The sequence below is a fragment of the Lupinus angustifolius genome, unplaced genomic scaffold, assembly GCF_001865875.1.
Source record: "Lupinus angustifolius cultivar Tanjil unplaced genomic scaffold, LupAngTanjil_v1.0 Scaffold_40_8, whole genome shotgun sequence".
Classification (NCBI taxonomy): domain Eukaryota; kingdom Viridiplantae; phylum Streptophyta; class Magnoliopsida; order Fabales; family Fabaceae; genus Lupinus; species Lupinus angustifolius.
The window spans coordinates 4,644-17,941 of record NW_017721331.1 but is presented as its reverse complement, the minus strand read 5'-3'; the positions used below and the strand labels follow the sequence as shown (position 1 = coordinate 17,941).

Sequence of the window (13,298 nt, the reverse complement as noted above, 5' to 3'; positions counted from 1 at the left end):
CAATTAAATTCATTTTAAATCGCAAGTTTTATCTTCACGTAAAAAGTTATTTCGTAAGTATAATTATTATTGTCAGTTAATTGATTAATGTTATTTTGGCGTAATGAAGAGTTCGAGAGGAGATCGGATCAAGTAAGCTCACCGGAAAACAGAGAACCTAGCGACTCGACACACTTAGGTGAGGGAGAATACATCGTGACATAGTGGTGTCCGAATATGACATCCGAATCCCCTAAACTATCTCAAAAGTTTGGAGTTATATTTGTGTATTAAGAAAACCCATACTGAATCAATTATTTTGCGTGCCTGAATTTTGTACGAATACTTTCTTAAGTTGTATGATTGGGATAGCTTAAAATATCAAGTATTGTGGTGGTTATCCATGAAGGAACACCACTCGAGAAACTAAAATGCATTGGGATAAAAAACAACAGAGAGTTTCGATCCGGTAGCCCAAAAGGGCAAGGAAAATGGTCCTGGTAATTGGACCACCTCGCCCGGGCGAGCTCGACTCGCTTGGGTGAGGGAGAAAACATCGTGACACTGTGGTGTCCGAATATGCATCCGGACCTCCAAACTCCCTCACAAGTTTGGAGTTGCCTTGGGTATTAAGAAAGCTTGTACTTAATCAATTGCATGTTTATTTGGATTAAGTACAACAATATTTCTTATACCGATTTATGTTATATTTATATATGCAAGTACCATGTTTACTCTTGAATTATAATGTTTGAATGATTATTATGGGAATGATATGTATGTGATAATTATTAAATTCAAGGTTTAAAAACATGTGATATAAATGAGAAATATTTTCCTTAATAAAAGTAATTAAAATGATATTCAGGCTCTTCTCGCTTGAGCAAGACAGCTCTCGCTTGAACGAGAAGTGTCTAGAGAAAACGAGTGTTTTAGCTCGGGGCGAGACAACTCTTGCTTGAGCTAAAATAGGCACCATGAGAACTTTTTGTTTTCTCGCTTGAGCGAGAGGGCTCCATACAGACATGACTTCTTTTTAAGTCGTCTGAGAGATAACTCTCATATATACGAGAGCCTAATCCCATGTTTTCCATGAAGAAGTTGTAAAGGTAAATAACTATATGAAATTCTTGAAAGTAATAAAAGTAAGGAATTGTTTTGTTAAAGGCGAGGGCCAGAGGGCCCATTTTTGGCGCCCGAATAACCGTATTTCGCTCGAGCATAGAGCAGACAGGTATTTTGACCAATTTTTGATGGATTTGTCATTTGAGAGACGGTCCCTCACTTGGGCGAGAATCAGGAAGAGAATTGAGTCTGTTTTGATGAGTTTGTCGCTTGAGCGATAGTTTATCGCTTAAGCGAGAGAAATACAATATTTTTGACTGTTTCTGATTGTTTGATTGCTTAGGAAATAGCTCTAGCTTGGGTGTGAAGTGTATTTACACTTGGGAAAGACCATGACTCAGATGATTGAGTCTGTTGCCCAAAATTAATAAACTTATACAAGTACCTTTGTTCTTGCGCCTATTTAGGGCAAGGTTTCCGACTGTGATGTCGTGATTAGGAAATGCCCAAAAAGGATTACATGATACCATGTAGCGAGGTCGTCTGATCGTAAGAGGCTTGACCATGTGGTCGTCCAGGATATTCAGCGATGGTTCATAGCGGTAAGGATGTTATTCCTCTTTTACGTGATGACGTAAGATCGGGTCCCACATGAAGCATTCCTTTGGGAGATGTCTTAGGTTGGGCCGATCATATAAAATAATGATTAAAAGATTTACTCGGCTAACCTCGGTTAGTGTGCATACTTATTATGGATAATGAAGTAGTAGAGAAGAAATTTACAGGAGACGAACGAGCCCTGAGATGTTGAGAGGGGGTGGTTCGTCAACGAAGTCTTGAGGGTGAGTCTAGGTGAGACGAGTCCCTTGTATTCCTGGATGAGGTATTATGTTGGATCGGACAGTTCTCACAACACAAACTAGACGATATCTAACAACCCCTCTTTGCAATCAGGATCAATGAGAGGGATGCCCAAAAGGTGTTTGATACGACGCCGTCTTGAAATGGACAGTTCTTCGGAACAGATCGATCATATATCCTTGCGAGGAATAAGTTTGGTGCGTTCAAATCGGTTTGTTATGGGACCTGCTCTCTTGGTTATTTCCGAATAGTATAATGGGAGGATATTGGTGAAAAGATAGACAAAACAAGCATAACATTCATACATTGAGATTGTGGACTTTGATCCTCATAATCTGAGATTATAACATCATTCATCATTGTGCATTTTTATATGTAATGTATATATTGTGTTTAATATGTGTGTCTGTCTAGATGTGATATTCCGTGTAATTCCACGCCGTCAATGTGTAATATTCATTAGATGTCTTACTCCCTCTTCTTTCTATTTGTGTTTTGTCCAGATGGACCGCTCAGTCAGGATTCAGAGTTACCGCTTTTCGATGTCCCAGGAGGGGGCATGGAGGATTGAGGGAGATCTTATTTTGGAGTAGTTTTATTTGGGCGACGATCAGGTTCCGCCTTGTACTTTGTACCAACATTTCATGATATTCTAATAAAGTATGATTCAAAGTTATATTGAGTTATATTTTTATTACTTTTAGGTAATGGTGTTTTTTATTTTCCGCATTGTATGTTACTTAAAGTGATGTTCCCAAAATGAAACGAATATAAGGAAATAAATTTTATATGGCATCATTATTAAAAAAAATACCCATTTTTGAGCAAAAAATTTTTGGAGTATTTTTCGGGGCGTACAATGTTGGAGAAACTCAGTCCAACCATAATGATGCAGAAGGTACTATACATGAATCTATAGAATCTCACTTCATTCCTCCAAAATTAGATGTTGAAGAAGAACAAGCTATAAAAGGTAAAAAGACATGTCATGTCCTTTTTATACTATATTTACTTTAACATAATATTTCAATATTGTGGATGAAGAACCAAAGCGACATAGAGAGCCAACAAGAATGTTAGATATATGGGAAATGGAAGAAGACCAATTTGTAGTAGTTGATTTGGACAAAGATGGTCGACCCATTGGTGAAGAAGCGACAACTCTTACTCGTTTTATTGGTAGTGTGGTTAGAAGGTATCAATATGCTCCCATCAACTACAAATCATGGAAAGAAATGTCAAAAGAGCATAAAGATGAGATGCTGGAAATATTAGAGGTATTATAATTGTAGTTTTCAACTATTCTTGACTTAGAAAATGTAATGCGTAATTTAATATTTTATTTGTTTGTTTTAACATATGTCGTTTTTAGGCAAAGTTTGAGTTTGTTCCTCCAATAAATAATGAAACAATAGAAATGTTGAAAGCTCAATTGAATGAGAAATGGAGACAATGGAAGTTTGATTTGAAGTTAATGACATTTGATCCCAGTAAAACTGAAGAACAAGTTGCATCTATATTACCTGATGATAGGGTTGATTCAAGTCAATATCGTGATTTGGTTCATTACTGGTTTTCAGAAAATGGGCAAGTAAGTCATAAAGCAAATAGGTTATCACATTCTATGCTATTAATGATTTTGTGTTGAAATTTTATACTACTAATGTGTTGCATTCAATGTAGAAAATAAGTGAGATTAATAAACAAAATCGAGCTAAATATGAAGATGTTCATTGTATGGGGACAAAAAGTCTTCCAAAACTAATTGTTGAAAAGGTTTGTTGTTATTATCATTCATTATTAAGTTATTTTTATAAAAAGGATGTCTATAACTTTCCATTACATAGTAGAAACATAAAGCCAAAGGAGTGTTGCCTAATCGTAAAGAGATATAATTGATACACAAACTCGTAAGGATGAAGCAGTTGTCAATGAAAAGGCTGCAAGAGTGATTGTAAGATTTGTTTTCCTTTTTAATTGCTTATGCTATTTTATGGAATTAACTTCTTATTGATATATATATTTATTCTTTTAGGAAGAATTGAAAAAATATAACACTGATGAGCATGCACAATCTAACTTAGGCACACAAAGTGATGTTCCTTTAAAGGAAGATATATTTTCCAAAATAAAATGACCTGATAAGAAAGGACATGTGCTTTGTATGGGAAAGATTTCGAAATCAAAAAAGTGAAGATTTCTTTGTCCGAAAATCAAGAGTTACATAATAGGGTTAAGCATATGGAAAGTATGATGACAAATATGTTGTCATTCATTCAAAGTCGGTTTTCTGGAGCAGATGTTGATGACATGATAGAAGCTGTAAAATAGGTATACCATATTCCCCTCAAATTTATTTTTCAAAGTTCATGTTATATTTGTATCAATTTTGTGAACTGGTTGAGATAACTTAATAGGTCTACTAAAGTTAATTCCTAATATGTTCATTAATGAACTGGTCTACTATAGTTTAGTAGCTTCAATTTTCATACATGGAAGCAACACTATGGTATGCTGATATATATGTGTTGGGTAATAGTTGTTGGGTTGATTATTCTAATTTATATGCACTGAATATTTGTCATTGAGTTGACTATGTGAATATATCACTATATATGGTACTTTGAGTTAAGGACAAAATATATCGCACCAAAATAGTTCACTAACTTGTATTCTTTTTCTTTCGCTTTCAATAGGTTCAAGATTCTTCTACTACCCCAACTTCTTTTGGTTCTCCAAATTTAGATTGTAATGAAGATAATGAAAATGGTATAACAATTTTTCATTAATAGTTTTTTCATTGGGTTATTTTATTCATTAATTAATGTCTTTTTTATTCTGTGCAGATGAAGGTTAGCAAGTAATTTCTTTTTGATGCAACAAATTGGGAAATGAACCATTGTGATTTTTGTTTTGGAAACATAATTTGTATCCATTTAGATGGACATTAAAATTATGTAATTTTTAGGACTATAAGACTTTTTATGTCTATGATATATGTAGTTATATTATTTTTAGATCGACATATTTAACTCATGTAATTCATCGGATTGTATGACTTTTTTAATTTTAAATATAACGATGTGTTTAGATATTTATTTTTCCATTATAAATTCATTTTATGATTTAATATTAAGATTTGTCACTAAAACAGGTCGAAATGAAACTGTTGATATATATATAACTCTTTTAATATCACCAATACCAATGGAATAAAACTGTAGGTATAAGAAAGTCATATGAATCTATAGTGATGGATAAAAACTGAAGGTATAAGTTTTAGCCTTATACCTACGGTAACACCTGGTATCACTAAAATATATAGTGATAGAGAAAGCTGTAGGTATAAATAATTTTAGTGACAGATAAAATCAGAAGGTATATGTTAAAGTTTATACTCACGGTCCTGACCGTCGTCACTAATACCTATAGTGACAGTGAAAGTCTGTAGGTATAGCGACTTAAATACGACAGACAAAAACGTCTGTAGGTAAAAGTTTTTTGTGCTATACCTACGGTTTTTCATCTTTTCCCTACGGTTTTCGTCCGTAGGTATATGGCAAATTTCTTGTAGTGAATATTTCCTACACAAATATTTTAAAGGGTATATTTATAATGAATTTAACATTGATTGCAGTGTTAGTTCTTAAACTATTTTTTCAATATAATTTTTTTACATGGTCCACATATTATTTGTCGCTCATGTGTATTACTTTTTTTTTAAGAGTTACTAATGACTAACACATAAATATGGAACAAAGATCCTTTATCTCAGGAGGAATCTGTCTCTTTGTCTCTATCCAATAAAATAACACCAAATAATTGAAAATATTACTTTATATTTATATAAATTTTTTATCAATAAAATAACATGTTTTGATTGGTACGGGATACCATTAGGGATAGAGGATCTTCATCCATAAATGTGATGATATGCTAATAATGTAAAAAAAAAATTTAAATTATCAATGTGAAAAAACAATGTTGGGAGCACATCTATTGTCCCAAAACATCCACTTCATGTATTACTTGTGATTGGTTAAAAAATTCTTAGTTTTTTTTGTAGTACCAATGATATCCTTTTAGATTTTCATCATTTTGGATAAGGAATTAATCTCTTTCAGGATTCGTGACTACCTATTTCAATAAGTATCACTCCGAGAAATCGAACCTTTGATGTTTTAGTCACTCTGAGAATCTAGCGGTGTCTTGCACCACTAGACCAATACCTTGTTGGTAAAAAAACAAACAAAAAAACTCTTAATTATAAATCTTTGATTTAAATACTTTTTCAACCAATCACAACTAGTTATACATGTTTGGAGTGACACATTTTTTGGGTATAATAGATGTGTTCTCCACCATGTTAGACCCTTGTAGCAAAAACATATTCTAAAAGAGAAGATAATTTACCCACACAATAGTTTTTCATATTAGTACATCATGCATTCATTATTCATGTGTTAATTATCATTCACTCTTAAATAAAAGTAATGTAAATAGATAATGTATCGACCCTATACAAAATTCTACTAACAATGCACAATATTAAACTTGTAAAAAGAAAAGGAAAATATAAGTTTTTTTTATAGTTCCATCATATAAACATTCATATGTTAATCATCATTTACTATTAAATAAAATAATATACTCATCACTGAAAAGATTCTATTAATTTTTAATGAGTCTCAAATAAATATTAATTAAAAAAAGATGATTAATTTTATATTCTAATTATTAGCCATCAAATGTGATAAATGAATCAATTATAAAATTTATATATGAATCATCATTTACTATTTATAAAACAATCTTAACAATTTATAATACATTTTTAATTGATGGCTGAACTTTTTAAGTAAAAAGTATTTGTTATTTATTAAAAGATGATTTTTTTTAATTAATTATAATTATTATAAAGTGAAAAAGAAATTAATAAAAGAGAAAAAAATAAACTTAAAAAGTAATAAAAGAAAGGGAAAATGGCATGCCTTAGGTATAGGCTGAGTATAGCCCGGTGATCGGAGGCTAGGATATGGCACAAATTTGGAAGAGCCACTCATCACTTACAGCAAATGGGAAAACCATTGAGCCAATGATTGGATTTGTTGGTGGTGATTGTTGAAAAATGATATTAAATTTTGAGCTGTCAATAATTTGGTTAGGAAATTAAGTCAAATGAATTATTAGTCCAAATCAATGGATTAATGGTGAGACTGATTCATTCTATATACATTAAGAGTTCTATTTTTTTTTTTATAATATTACATTATATTATTTAATAATTTATTATTTCAAATATAAAAACAATATCATACTTAATTAAACAACCAACAAAAATATTTCACTACTATAAAATAACACAAATAAATTGAAAACATTATCAAATAGTATAATGTATATATATAATATGGTGTGATTACAACAAATCGTACAATAAATTTAAAATTTAATTAAACAATGAAAATTTTCTTATAATTTATGCTAACAAATGACAGACATAAGTTAAAATTATTTAGTTTTTTCATCTAAAAACAACATTGTTTTGGTAGTTTTTTTAAAAGAAAATTGATTTACTCGATTGATTTACTCAATCATATTTTAATATAAAATTGGTTATATAAGAAGTTCAGACCAATTAAATTAAATGTTTAATTCACTACTGAATTGGCCAGTCAGACTCGAGTTTTTTAACATTGGAGACATAGATTAATGGACTGTGGCTATGGCCTGTGCAGGGCAGCTAGCCAACTAGCGTGTGACATGTGCCACTGTCGTGGATTTTTTGAAAATATCAACAAGATGCTGATTAGAGACATGTTTCCAATACGTTTTTTGGTAAATTTTTGTATGTATCTTACATCCTTATTTATAGAAGATTCATAGGTAATTTCTGCCTTTATTCCATTTATTATTTTATTTGTTTTAATAATGATGATATAAGTAATAATAATATGAATAAAAATAATTAGAGTAATAATAATATATAATGATATATATAATTAAATAATTCCAAAATATTAAATAACTATTATGTACTAATCAAATAATGACTAAGAAAAATATTATTTTTATGTAGTTTGTTTAAAAATAGTATTTTCATAATAATGAGTAAGGAATGATGACTCACTAATAATAAAAATAATATCTTTATCATAACTAATAAATATGGAATAAAAATAATATAATTTTAAATTTATAGAAATGTTTTAAATATTGTTTTCTTGCTTCTAGAATGAGTTAGGAAGCAAACATGGTTATTAGTATTGTCTATGTCATACTCCAAAACAAGAGACAACTCATAACCAATATTGTTTCTTTTCTCTTAATCTATTTCTTAAGTCATCCATAATTATTTAAAAATTACCTTTTTAAGTTAAAAAATTTGCAATTAATTATTTAACTTTACCTTTTATATTTAGAAGTACTTTCCTTATTAATCACTTTTTAATATGATTAATTAAGTTTAAATTATATTTTAATTATTTCCTTTGAATTAATTTAGGGATTTAAAAGAAATTTCAAATTTTGTCTCTTATATTTTTTTTGTTTCGAGTTGAGAAATAGTTGTGGTCAATAATAATGTTTATACTATTTCCTAAGGTAGGAAAGTGGTTCACGGCCAATGTTGTCTATTTCTATCAAAGATTTAATATGTATACACTGACAGTGTAAATGTTTTTTACACTGTCAGTAAATCATCCATCATTGATTTGTTAACCACCATTGATTCTCAAACAAAAGTAATATAAATGAATGATGGATGATATGCTGACAATGTAAAAAAAAAACTTTACACTTTCAGTGCACAAATTTTAAACTCTTCTATCAATTCTCTTTCATTTGATTAAAGCAATTCCTTTCTAATCTTTTCTAAAAATACATATTACTAAAAATGCTTTTTGTTTAATTAATTTGAGGATTGGAATAGTGATCGCAATTAATATCGTCTCTTTTTAGCTTAATAAATTAAAATCAAATCAACCTACTAATCATTTTTCTACTCCGGAATTATATAATATTGACTTCCCTATTCACCTACAAATACATGGGAGTAAGACAAAGTGTTGTCAGAGGAGCAAATAAAAAATAGAGTTAATTACATTTACCCCCTGTATTTTAGTAAAATTATACAAACTACCCCTCACGTTTTTACACTTACACAAACCTCTCCTAGTTTTTATACTTTCAACCTTTACATGAGAAATAAGTGTAATCTTTTAAACAAAAAATGTGATAAACGCAATTAAGTTAAACAAAATATGATATATTGTGGAACCAAATAATATACAAATCAATGTATCTTTATTATTTTTTGTTACAAAATGCATCAACAATTCTAAAGAGATATTGTTTAAATCGTTCTTATACTATATTGTAACGAACCAAAAATAATAAAGATGTATCGACTCATATATTATTTGGATTTGTCTCCACAATATATCATGTTTTGTTTAACTTAATTGCATTTATCACATTTTTTGTTCAAAAAATTACACTTATTTATCATGCAGGGGTGATCAGTGTAACGAAAGTATAAAAGTTAGGGGATTTGTGTAGGTGTAGAAAAATGAGGGGTGATTTGTGTAATTTCACTAAAACTTATGGGGTGTTAGTGTAATTTACTCTAAAAAAAATATTGTTTTGTTTATTGGTTAATAATTAAATGTTCAAAAAATAAGTTTATGGTATAAATTGTCCCATGCAATTAGTATGGGTATAATTTTAATATGGAAAGATAAAGTGCTAATACTATGTATTGATCAAAACAATATTGGTTTGAGAAAAATTATCAGAATACTAATGGGTGTAATAAAATATGTCTGAAAATGGTGTTGAGAAAATGGAGTTGGAGAGAATCATTTTTACATATTGAAAGGAGTTAGCAACTAGCCTTCTCCTTTTTCTTAATTTATTATTCTTAAGGAAGATAGTACCAAATCATTGAAAATGACTAAATAGAGTCTCTATTTATTCCATTGATCACATACACTCTTTAAGAGTAAACATTTAAGAATAATGACAACCAGTTATCTTTCCACACGGCATAAACTAGATGCATAAAGATCGACTACAGTTATGACCCACTATCGTGTCTAAGAATAGAAAAATTCAAGGACTAATATAATTAACATGCATGAAGACTAGACCATGACTAATTTCTATGTTTAAACATCGACAAATTCAATGACAAAGGTGGTGAGTGTAAATGAAAGAGTTGCAACACTATTAAGAAGAATATGATTAATTCTTCAAGTGATGGAAAAACAATGTCAAAATCCATTTTGGGGATTAAAATCCCCAAATTGAAACATCTCATTCCAACCAGCATTAACTGAATCCATAAGCAAATTCTGTTTCTGCATGGCGTTCACGTTGGTTTGAGTCATATTTTGGATATGACCATCCATAGGCACCTTCTCCCAATTCAAAGCATCTATTCCAGTTGCGGTCATTAGTATCGCCTCTTTCGGTTCCTCCTGAGTCTGTTTTTGTTCAATCTCCTTCAGAGTCTGATCAATCATCCACAGGAGATCATTTAAATCAGCCATATTAACAGTGTTAGCAAGGGTTCCAATACTTAAGCAATTGAACATGAATAGGGCCATCTCCTTCTTCCTATTCTCATTCTTCTGCTTCTTCAACTGCTCTTTGGCCTTAATAATGCTTTGCTTCAAAAAGGTTTCTTGATTCATCATCTTTTTGCTTTGCTCCATCTGAGACATTCTACCGAACTTCTGAAGAACCCTTTGGACCCCTAAATGAGATGGCCAAACTTCTGGTTGAGGTTCATTCTGACCATATACTATAGCACAAGCATCGATACCACAAAGCGTGCTGATTTCATTGGTCTTCTTGATCAAACTATTTTTCCTCTTTTTGTATGATTCCTTCCTCTTTGAATCATTGGCTATGTATGATAGATTTACTTTCTTTCTAGCCATTGTGGTGGTGGGAAAAAATGAGAATCAAGAAGAAAAATGTATGTTACTGTTGTGATTTTCTTGCTATGGTTGTTATGTTATTTATACACCTAATTTGATATATTGATAAGTTGATTGTGAATCAATATAAAGCTGGATACAATTCTCATTGTCAGAATACAACGATTGGAAAGATTTTATATTAGAAAATTGTTTAAGTAAACTTCCATTTCTGAGGTAATGAAATCTAAAACTTTAATGTGCATATTCAATTCAATTGTTAAAAAAAGGTATGTAGGTGAATTGGTTGGTGGGAGAAGTGACTGGTGTGTATTAAGAAAACATATTGCATGATTGTCTTTGCTTAACAGATAGTTTTATTTTTTTAACCAAAAAAGTATATTAATTTTTAATTGAATTTTTTTTTTATTTTTAGTAAGTTACTTATCAAGTTTCCTAACACAAGATAAGGTAATGAGAATATTTTTTTGTTATTATGTATTGATTCACACAAACATTCAAATATAAAATAGGAATCGGTGGTGGAAAGGTGTTCAAATCAAAACTAATCTAAAAAGTTAAATCAAAAATCGATACATAAAAGTCGAATTTATTTGCATGGTGTTGGATTGTGTTCTACAAAATCAATTGCTTCAGATTAGCTTTTGGTTCCAATTCTAGGAACCATATGTATCTAGAGTGAACTAATACTTTATTACATATACATTTATGTTTTTTAAAAGTACTATTATTTCTTAGTTAATACTTCCTATTTGTTAAAATTATGCTTGTGTGCTATCGCACTCTAGTTTATATTTTTATTGTTGTTTTATTTTTAGTGGTAATTTTATTTTTATTACTCATGAATATTACTAAAGTTGAATTAAATGTTTAAATGTGTGTATCATAGGTGGTACTTGTCTTAAAGTAGATTTCTTTTATTTTCCATGGTTTTTTACGTGAGCTTGAACATTTGAAAGTGTAAAAACTTGTTAATTTGTAATAACCATTTTTTTATGCGAACTTAAGACTTCAAAAATATGCTATTGTTATTTTCTTATTAAAAAGGGGTGAAACCACATCTAATTTTTCCACTGAGATTTTAAATGTAAAACAACCAAACCGATTCTGAGATCAGACGACTATTTATCCAAAAATGGATCCAAATTAACCTCAAACAGCTAGTACGCAACATCAACTTAGTTTAATATATATTTTGTTAATAAATCAAAAATATTATTTGATTATTTGTCACCATAGATTTATAAAACCATGAATAACTCACAAATCCATTCGTGCATATATAGGAAAATGACGCAATAAACACACTCGATATAAGTGTTTAGATTATTATTAGTAACATTTGACAGACACTGCACTCCCTTTCAGTTGACATTCTTTTAATAACTTAAATATTATATTATTCATAAATAATTTAACAAAAAAGTAGATATAAAATTTAATGTGAGTTAAAATGATAAATTTAATTTCAGATAAATAAAAGGGTAATGAATTTAATGTTTGAGAGATTATGTAAGTCGGAAATATAGATATAATTTATTAGAGAGATAATATTACATGAAATTGTGAGAGAGATATATAAATAAAAATAATAATAGTGGTGAAATTGAAATATTTAAAATTATGCCAATAAAATTATCCTTTGTCCATTTAATTTTTTCTAAGAAATAAATAAAATTTAAAGTCAATGGCATAAAATAAATAGTTTTACATCATTACCTACTGATAGGTATTAGTGGCATAGGCACACATAGAAGGGGTTAAATAGGTGTAGCGGTTATCAATCACCACTTCTCGCACCAAAACCCAATTCTGGAAACAGCTCAGTTAATCGATTAAACAGTGGGCTTAATCGATTAACACACAGAACAGAATGATCAGAGTAGCTAATTACACAGTTATTTATAACCAGATAAGCAGAGATAAAGCAATTATTTTTAGGCAATGTTAACAAGTATATGGTAGGATACAATTATGCAAAATATCAGCTTCTAACTCGCATTAAAACAACAAGAAATGTAAGGAAGATTAAGAGAGAACAGCGTGTAAAGATGAATTTTTATCCTGGTTCGTTTGTGGTCCACTGCAAACTACATCCAGGTCCTCCTTCTGATCTTGGGAGATTTTCTTCATCACTATATTGAATATAAGTATAATCACATACACCAATTCAATTTACAAAACATAGGACATTTCTTTCTTGAAATCTAGAACACCTAATCCTTGGGTTGACTCTACCTATCGCCTGAGAAAACCTTTCTCGCGAACCAGCCCCAGCCAAGATTCTCATTCTCAAATCAAGACCTGCTAGTCTTAGTGAAGAATCACTCTATCTTTGTGGTGGTAAGACACCAAGAGATCAATCCAATACACACAAAAACAGATTACAAAAGCAAGGTATTATAAGCACAATAATGCTTGAAATATAACAATGAAAGACCTTAAGAC

The 13,298-nt window shown here is 30.1% G+C and overlaps 2 protein-coding genes across 2 annotated transcripts; one reads left to right on the top strand and one right to left on the bottom strand.

Moving 5' to 3' along the window:
* The first annotated feature begins 2,954 nt into the window (after positions 1–2,954).
* LOC109338745 lies at positions 2,955–3,553 on the top strand. The gene is made up of 2 exons (XM_019576052.1): positions 2,955–3,182; positions 3,278–3,553. The coding sequence occupies exons 1-2, from the start codon at positions 2,979–2,981 to the stop codon at positions 3,551–3,553; spliced, it is 480 nt and encodes a 159-aa protein (XP_019431597.1). The 5' UTR covers positions 2,955–2,978.
* Positions 3,554–9,945: 6,392 nt separating this feature from the next.
* Positions 9,946–10,881, bottom strand: LOC109338746 (agamous-like MADS-box protein AGL80). The gene has a single exon (XM_019576053.1). The coding sequence runs from the start codon at positions 10,848–10,850 to the stop codon at positions 10,179–10,181; it is 672 nt and encodes a 223-aa protein (XP_019431598.1). The 5' UTR covers positions 10,851–10,881; the 3' UTR covers positions 9,946–10,178.
* Positions 10,882–13,298: the final 2,417 nt, after the last annotated feature.

Bases quoted from the DNA above. Each gene is read 5' to 3' on its own strand.
- LOC109338745 (XM_019576052.1), top strand. From the start codon at position 2,979: ATGTTAGATATATGGGAAATGGAAGAAGACCAATTTGTAGTAGTTGAT. The intron at 3,183-3,277 runs GTATTATAATTG...TGTCGTTTTTAG, and splicing joins AGATGCTGGAAATATTAGAG to GCAAAGTTTGAGTTTGTTCC.
- LOC109338746 (XM_019576053.1), bottom strand. From the start codon at position 10,850: ATGGCTAGAAAGAAAGTAAATCTATCATACATAGCCAATGATTCAAAG.